This window comes from Gadus morhua, chromosome 19, assembly GCF_902167405.1.
Source record: "Gadus morhua chromosome 19, gadMor3.0, whole genome shotgun sequence".
Lineage (NCBI taxonomy): Eukaryota > Metazoa > Chordata > Actinopteri > Gadiformes > Gadidae > Gadus > Gadus morhua.
In genome coordinates, this window is record NC_044066.1 from 6490381 (window position 1) to 6498691 (window position 8311).

General features: G+C 45.0%; 1 protein-coding gene across 1 annotated transcript; it reads right to left on the reverse strand.

The window, feature by feature from the left end:
* Positions 1-28: 28 nt before the first annotated feature.
* On the reverse strand, positions 29-7904 carry stom (stomatin). Its single transcript, XM_030341386.1, has 7 exons — positions 7554-7904; positions 6599-6708; positions 6189-6261; positions 4211-4293; positions 3674-3877; positions 3148-3282; positions 29-2411 (listed from the first exon to the last, which is right to left on the reverse strand). The coding sequence occupies exons 1-7, from the start codon at positions 7615-7617 to the stop codon at positions 2223-2225; spliced, it is 858 nt and encodes a 285-aa protein (XP_030197246.1). The 5' UTR covers positions 7618-7904; the 3' UTR covers positions 29-2222.
* Positions 7905-8311: the final 407 nt, after the last annotated feature.

Genomic DNA, 8311 nt, shown 5'->3' on the forward strand with positions numbered 1-8311 from the left:
CAACCATGTCAGAACAGAACACACAGAGTTGTTCTTATATGTTTTATTAGTATGATCCAATACAACAGGATGACTCAACATATAGTGAGCGTGTACATATTTAAAATAATCTAAAACTAGCATGCAATCGTAAACTTAAACTCATTGACTACAATACCCTTGGCTTCCACTATTTTGAAGTGAGTCAATCGGGACGATCTTCTCGTCATTAGTGAATCAAAATCTCGTATGACAGACGGACATGAATAGACGTAACGATATGCAATACTATGTACCTCTGTAGGAATAAGCAGGACCTGACTAGCTGGCCCACACTGAGACATCGGTCCTCCTTAAGGCACACAAGCTCTGTAGTGTGATGTGTATCTAAACTCGACTTAACCTGGCTAGGCTTCAGATTCTCTATAAAGAGACGAGCCGCCTGCTTAGTAGTGTAACAGGTTAAGCATTGGGACAGAAACTTGGCAAAAACATGTTGAGAACCGTGACATGCTATTGAGCAAACCATGGTAAATAGCTAGACTAAAATTGACCTTTGGTTATTTGCAGTGTAAACATACAAGTTAGGGCTTCTATCACATTCAAATTTGGTAATCTACAACAATACAACATGAAAAAGAAAACATGTCCAAAGCTTAATCCAACTGAGTTTTTTTGCACGGTAGGTATTATGTGTCTTAATATATATGCACAAATCTGAAAATATTCAACTTGTGTTATATATGGATTTCAAATCTCAATGAAAATCAGTTGAAGGTGGAAATGCATAGTATCTGTAATACGAGGTTGTAAAGTGAATCTGTGGCGATTAAGGCTTTAAGCAGATATAAGAGGTTTTAGTTCAAACGCACGTAACACAAGAAATACATGTTCATGTAAATACATTAAAGATATTAGTGTTCAAACAGCTTGAGGAAGAGGAGCAGTTAGCCCAATACTTTACAAAATGGCAGTGGTTAAAATGTAACATGACTGGCACTAGACAATGTAATAGTAGGAGCCATGAGGATGTGCACGTGTACGATGGTGTGTGTGTGTCTTCCACGGTGAATCCTGTAAAGAGCTGTGTGTCAGTTTAGTGTGTGTTTGCGGCGTCGATTGGGGCCCGCGGCCCCTGTGGTAAACAAACGGACTAGACACTAGATGAATGGATGAAGCTTCAGGCAGAGGACCATGAGTTTTCACAGCTGCATAGTCGGCCGCCTACCCTTTTACTTCCATATCGTTGTTGCGGAATAGATGTAAAATCTGCTGTCTTTTGGGTTCCTGGTGGGCAATATGACTCAAGTATTATCATATATTAAAGGAATAGGTTTAATATAATATAATGTCGATATTTTGGTTGCAGCGTTAACAAACGGCATAAGTGATTGCTAAAATATTAATGTGATACTGCGTATGATAATTATTTTACTCAGCTCAGCGTGGAAAGTCTCAGGTGACATCTGATCTCGCAACGTGTCTCGTTTTGCAAATAGGCGATTGGGTTGTGACGATCATCACAACATCGGATGGCGGTTGTGTTACGAGAGGGCCGTGGCTTGATGTCAGCCACAGACAGGGTGGTGTGGCCTGGAGTTGGCTAGAGACAGCGGGGCGGGGCGGCATAATCAAGGGGAACAGAGGCAGCCGTTGGAAGGGAGCATGATGAGGAAGCGGGACAGAAATGCTGACATATGTTGTGCTCACTCTCGGACAGTGAGGTCGGGTCCTGGTCCGTGCGATCATAGAGGACGATCGCAGGGCTATTTCTAAATTCAGCGTATAAACGTGTACTGTACTGTACGCATTGGCCGTGGAGATCGGACGCTCTCTGTCCCCCTCCACCTCCATCATAAAGACTCACTACAACCGCTGATTTCTTCATTCCCGATTAAAGTAGTAGTAGCACCAGAGTTGCTACAGGGGTACGTTTCCCTTTAAAAATAGCATCAACTTATGCCTGGGCAATAAATTCCCTCAGCCTGCAAATTAAGTAGAAATAAGTCTTCGATCTCTTGTAACAAAGAGAAGAGAATGGAAGAGAGAGAGAATATGTCATAGAAGAGTACACGAAAAGTATGTATATCTCTGTCAGCATCTTTGTGTATGTCAGCATGTGTATGGATGTCAGTACATGCGTGTGTGTGTGTGTGTGTGTGTATTTGTGTGTCAGCGTGTGTATGTTTGTTAGCGCATCAGTGTGTGTATGTGTGTGTAGCTGTATGCTGCCCTCCTCCTCCTCATCTCTTCATGAAGGCCTGCATCATGTCCATGGGCAGGGGGAAGATGATGGTGGAGTTCTTCTCGGCGGCGATGGTGTTGAGCGTCTGCAGGTAGCGCAGCTGCAGGCCCGACGGGGACTCGGCGATCACCAGGGACGCCTCCTTCAGGGCCCGCGACGCGTTCATCTCCCCCTCCGCCGCGATCACCTGGACACACACACACACACACACACACACATATATATCATTGTTCATCTCATTTACGTTTACGGCGGGAATCGCTCAAACCGTAATACAATTCCATAATAATCATTGTTTCTTCCAGCAAATGCAATCTTTTTCACACACAATTTGCTGTACAATGACGTCTCACACTAAAGCCCTGGATATTTCTCTATTTATAGGATAGACGCACCTGCCACCTCTACATATATTTATATATTCATACATTCATACACCATTTCATGCCGTGTCTGGAGAGGGTTGCGATGTGGGCGAGGGTGTTTGACTCCAGCTGAGAGGTTCTGTGTCCAATCCTCAATTTCTGAAGATCTGCACATCCCAGAGCAAGATGCTGTAGCCCCTACCTTACCATTGATCACACGGAACTGAATTCACCCTGCGTCGCTTTCCATAGAAGCTTAGTCACTACAAAAGTCTATACGCTAATGAATGGGGGCAGGATAGGCAGCTAGCTGTTAGGGGTGCTCGACTCCCAGCTGAAAGGTACTGGGTTCGATTCCCAATGTCCACAGCCATAACTGTATGCATCCTAGAGCAAGATGCCCCCTAACTCCTCCCTTCTCCTGAATGACACACATCTGAATTCACTGTAAGTGGCTTTGGATAGAAGCATCATTTGTCTGACTGACGTGTGAATGAGTGAATGAATGAATGGACAAACAACGGATGAGTGAGTGAGGGGCGGAGAGGACGAGCCCACCTTGGCGCGGGCCTCCCTGCTGGCCTCTGCCTCAGCAGCCATGGCTCTCTGCAGCTGTTGTGGCAGCTTGACATCCTTGATCTCCACCCGCTCCACCTTGATGCCCCAGTCGTCGGTAGCATCGTCCAGTGTGCACTGATACACACAAACACACACACAAACACACACTTGGTTAGTCCATGCATGTGAGGGCCAACCTACCGACACATACCGTCATAATAACAAATAGTTATTCAAACTGACAGTGTTCTTGTTCTGCTGGTTGGATGTGTACACCCCTGGCTTCCTTTTGTATACTTAACAGATCAGCCTGTCATTGAAAGTACAACATCCACAGTTGATACACCCATTTTCTTTGGAATTGGATGTTCTTTTAAGTGCAATTAAATAAAGTACAATTATTCAAAACAACATTGTTAACAATGATGTAATGTTGCAATAGTGGTAATTTACTTTTTTTGCAACCCTTCTTGCATGACAAAATATAGTAACCTAATTTATAAAACTAAAATTCCCGGAGGCCCACCTGCATGCTGTGGGCGATCTCCTCGCGGTCCGACAGGATCTCCGCCAGGTTCTTGGTCCCCAGGACGTTCCTCAGGGTGGTCTGGGCCAGCAGGCGCGTGGCCGCATCGGCGTTGGTGATGTTGGCCACGGCCAGGGTGGCGTTCTGCACGCGGTAGTACACCACGCCGTCCACGCTCACCGTCACAGAGTCCTTGGTTAGCACCTAACCACAGAACAAGGACACGTCTATGATGAGGCTGAGGTACTGTGTGTTTACTGCAGCAGTGTGTGTGTATGGTTTGTGTCTGTGCGTGTGTTTATGTGTGATGAAGTGCAGGCTGAGAGTGAAGATGTGTGTGTGTGTGTGTGTGTGTGTGTGTGTGTGTGTGTGTGTGTGTGTGTGTGTGTGTTTGTGTGATGAAGTGCAGGCCGCGTATTTCCGCACGTGTGTGCTCTGTATAGATTTATAGATTTATGTTTGAGTGTAAAGATGCATTTGTGTGTGTGTGTGTGTGTGTGTGTGTGTGTGTGTGTGTGTGTGTCCCTGCATGCTGACCTCCTGCGGGGGGATGTCGAAGGTGATGGTGCGCATGTCCACGTTGATGAGGCTGTCAGTGCAGGGCAGGATGAAGAAGAGCCCTGGGGAGGAAGGACAGCAGCAGTGTGGGTCAGAAGCAAGACATGCAAGCACGCACGCACTCACGCACGCACACACACAAACGTTTAACTAAATAATTACATTATGTTTGGTTTGGTTTTGGACTTCCTGTCACTGTGGTCTCATAAAGATGTTTAATCTCAAGATAAAAATATTTCTTGCTCTCCATTGATTGACCTTTTGTTTCAGCCCTCCGACAAATGCTCCTTTTCTGCATTACCCTCACAATCGCTGTTCATCTAGTCTGGAGCCACACTGGGAACATCCGCTCACAACCACAGCCAGGCTTTTTTGCCTACATTCTTCACAGCGTTGCTTTAACAGGGAACACAATAAAAACTCCCTGTAGCCGAGTCAGACATCAAACTACCATGCGTGTGGTTTTCACACAGCTCAGTAGAACCTGTGCTGGCACAACGTGAAGCTTCAGAACCAAACATCTCTGTCTGTCTGTTTGTTTGTGTGTGTGGGTGTGTGTGTGGGCATGAGTTTCATAAACCAGGGTAGAAATAGACACCAAACACTAGACTTAAATTTGGCAAAGGCTCCTGAGGAACTCTGGGAATCCAGTGGGGGTGGGGCTGGGCATCTGTTCAGGAAATACCCCTAAGAATTCTGGGAGATGCCTCCCGGGCCTAAACTGCAATGGGACTTAAACTGACCAATAGGGGAACTGAATTGCCCTCAGACAGCCGATCGATGGGCCAACGATCAAGATGGTCGCATGGATACACACCTGCCTACATACAGTCCCAGAATGGGGACACTAGCATTACTACACGTATTCAGGGCAACGAGAACGTTCACCTCTGCATGAACAACTACAAAACATCACGTATTGACAATAGAGGCGGCATGGCAACAGATGTCATCAAAGGAAGGGCTGGGCCGTCTACCATTCTATTAAATGGCATTAGAGAGGAAAACGGGAGGGGTCACGAGGCATGTGGGTGATTTTACACAGCAAGAGAAAACGCAGAGCAACCAAGCATCCCGTCCTCATCTTGAGTCTGCACAGAGCTCCGGGATAATGCTCTCTGTCTGCTGATACAAAGCCACTCACAGCTAATGAAAATGCAGCACCATTAGGGAGTGGTGCACAAAAGCAACTTCGGCTGCCACTGTTGGCTATGCCGCAAACAGAAAGCTACACATAGCTACTATACAGAAGTATAAATGAAGCTCTAGCCCCACCAATGACTACACTCCAGGCACTAACAGAATCTATTTGGCATGCAAAGGAAGCAAATGGAGTATTGTGCCTTAGAGTTTAAGGCGGTTCCACAGGAAATGTGATAAAGACCACAATACCTGGAACATGGGATTGTCTGGCCTGGTCCATGGGGTGCATTAGCTAGCATTGTTCTCTCTGGCTCTACCGCAGGTACACTGTACCTGGGCCAGTATGAGGAGGATCAGTGTTGCTGGTTGAAGTAATCAGTGTATTATTACATGTGAAATGTCCAATGTCTCTCCCGGTGGGAGTGAGAGCAAAGCTGTTACGATCCAGGGTATCCCCACTAATGTATGTTGTATTGGAGATCAGATGATGATGTTAATCTGTCATTCGCATCTTGGTGACCTGTTGGAGGTTTGTGTTGCAGTGAATCAGACCGAGTGGTGTCCTGTCCTCCCCATGCAACCTCTTCAAAAATAGACTGACAGAAAAACTGATGATATTGGGAGAAATGAACCAAGGGTTAAAGGTAGGATTAGCATCATCTTACATACATGACTGTAATCAATGTGGGAAAAAGAGCAGAGTCAGAGCTGGCCCTGTAGGGTGGCCGGTGACGGCTGAGGCTGTAAACCCATCATGTGAAGTACATTGAATTGACATTGGTGCATGTCACACCATGATAATCAGAGGACCCACCTGGGCCTTTAGCGCCGCCTCGCAGGATACGGCCCAGGCGGAAGATGATGGCTCGTTCGTATTCCTTCACGATCTGTAAGGACCACAAAGTGCATCATGCTGTTTCACTATCCGTTAACGAACCCATCTGCTGTTTGTGGTAATCACCAACTTTTTGTCATATTTTACAATGGCGGTTGGTAACTTAAATAGAATGACTTTAATCATCCATGTAGTCATCCAGTTCTCAGACCAACACTTGGTCAATACAAAATCATGGACCCCCCCCCCCCCCCCCTGCTATAGAGAATTTAGATGAACACTGACCACTCCACAGATTTGTGGAGCCCACCAAGTCAATGCCTGATAATGGACATAACGTGTATGGGTGTAGTGTAAGTAGAGGGAATAGAGGGTTGCTTTGGCCTGACCTTGATGCACATCCAAATGGACACGGGGAGAGTGATTATGGTCAGCAGGAGAGAGAACAGAACCAGGACCCAGCCACATACTCCAAAGGAACCGTCGTGGTTGTCTAACGCTGAGGAAATAGATGAACACAATCAATAAAATGGTTACACTTTATGTACAATAAAACAATCAATGATGTACATTAATGAACGTTAGTTAGTGCAGTTATAAGCATTTTTATCTAACATTCGGGGGTTAGGTTTAAGTTATAGTGAGAGTAAGGGTAACCCTAACCATAATAGATAATGTATAAATTAATTCACCTTTAGTTAACACCTAGTAAACGATTATTAGACTATTAGTTAACTCTTACTTAATGCTTATTACTGCATTCACTAATTCTGACCAATTGTTAATGAATGTACCCTTAATATAAAGTGTTACCAATAAAAATCACACGTGTTATGTGCAGACAAATAAGGGGATATGGTGAAGGGCTGCGCAGGTGTCAAGCTATTGAACACACACTAGGTAAGAGTATTTTAAAGAAAAACAAGTCGATTTAAAAGTTGATACAAAGCTGTACATATTGCAAGCACAACGAATCAATATCATTCGTTTCTAATCAATCAATGGGTCCTCTTTTATCATCACTGTTATAAGGGGTTTGTCTTTGGCATGCCAGTGACGCCATTAATCAGATCGAAGCGCACTCATGATCACCTCATCTGAATCTAAAGACAGTCTTGAAACCAGTTTTAACGTCGAAGTACTATCAAACGAAGGCCTCCCAGTCCTCCAGACCATAAGGACAACGGCAGAAGGCTAACAGTGAGCACACAGTGTGCATCCTGACGAGCCTTGAACTGAAGTGACATCGGTATCGTACTGGTCCTGTAGGCTGATTAGCTTCATGCGCACCATTAACCTGATTGTTTACATCGGCTTTATTCGCTCTGTCGTTCATCCACATACCCGACTGTCGTTCCCGTCTCCTCTGTTCCTTCATCTCGGTGGATTCCCTCGCGTCTCCGGCCATAGCGTGTCTTCAGCCGATGAACTGATTAACGGTTCCTCTGTGGTCTTCTCTCCGCGCGCTGGTCCTGTTCTGTTATTTTCCTCGGCTCGTAACTCAACATGCCCCGCCCCTATCGCTGTGAATGATAGGCGATCATACCACGTTGTAAAATTATCTTACAAATCGATTGGACGCATTAGACGGGCTAGGTGTTACGCAAGAGATGGTGACGATGTTGTCGGATAAAGAAATGGTTCGGGTTGTAACGCAGTTTGTTTACCAATGTAAGAAGTGGCTGGCTGGGGAGAGGAGGGGGCCTGGGTTGTTAGGGTGGGCCCCCTACGTCACTATCCAATCCACGCACGTCGATAACAGCGATTGCCTTTTCCAATCATCCTTATCCTTTTTTTTTTAAATCTATTGATTATTGGTTACAATTTAACATTTTTATAATCGTAAACACCAAGTATAGATAATTGAGATCTCCAACATAAATGCTATATTCACTGCTGATATTGAGATTGATTTTGGGGGATACAATACGGGGTGTGAATTACACAACAGTCGCAAATAAATAGCAATCTATAGCCTATATATACCCACTTAAAAATGAGCAAATGAGCGGGGTGTGAATGACACAACAGTCGCAAATAAATAGCAATCTACCCACTTAAAAAAATTGTCTATTGGGCTTTGAGAAAAAGTTCAAATTTCC

Bases quoted from the DNA above. Each gene is read 5' to 3' on its own strand.
- stom (XM_030341386.1), bottom strand. From the start codon at position 7,617: ATGGCCGGAGACGCGAGGGAATCCACCGAGATGAAGGAACAGAGGAGA. The intron at 6,262-6,598 runs GTCAGGCCAAAG...TGGTCCTTACAG, and splicing joins CCATTTGGATGTGCATCAAG to ATCGTGAAGGAATACGAACG. The intron at 4,294-6,188 runs GTGGGTCCTCTG...CTTCCTCCCCAG, and splicing joins AGGCGGCGCTAAAGGCCCAG to GGCTCTTCTTCATCCTGCCC.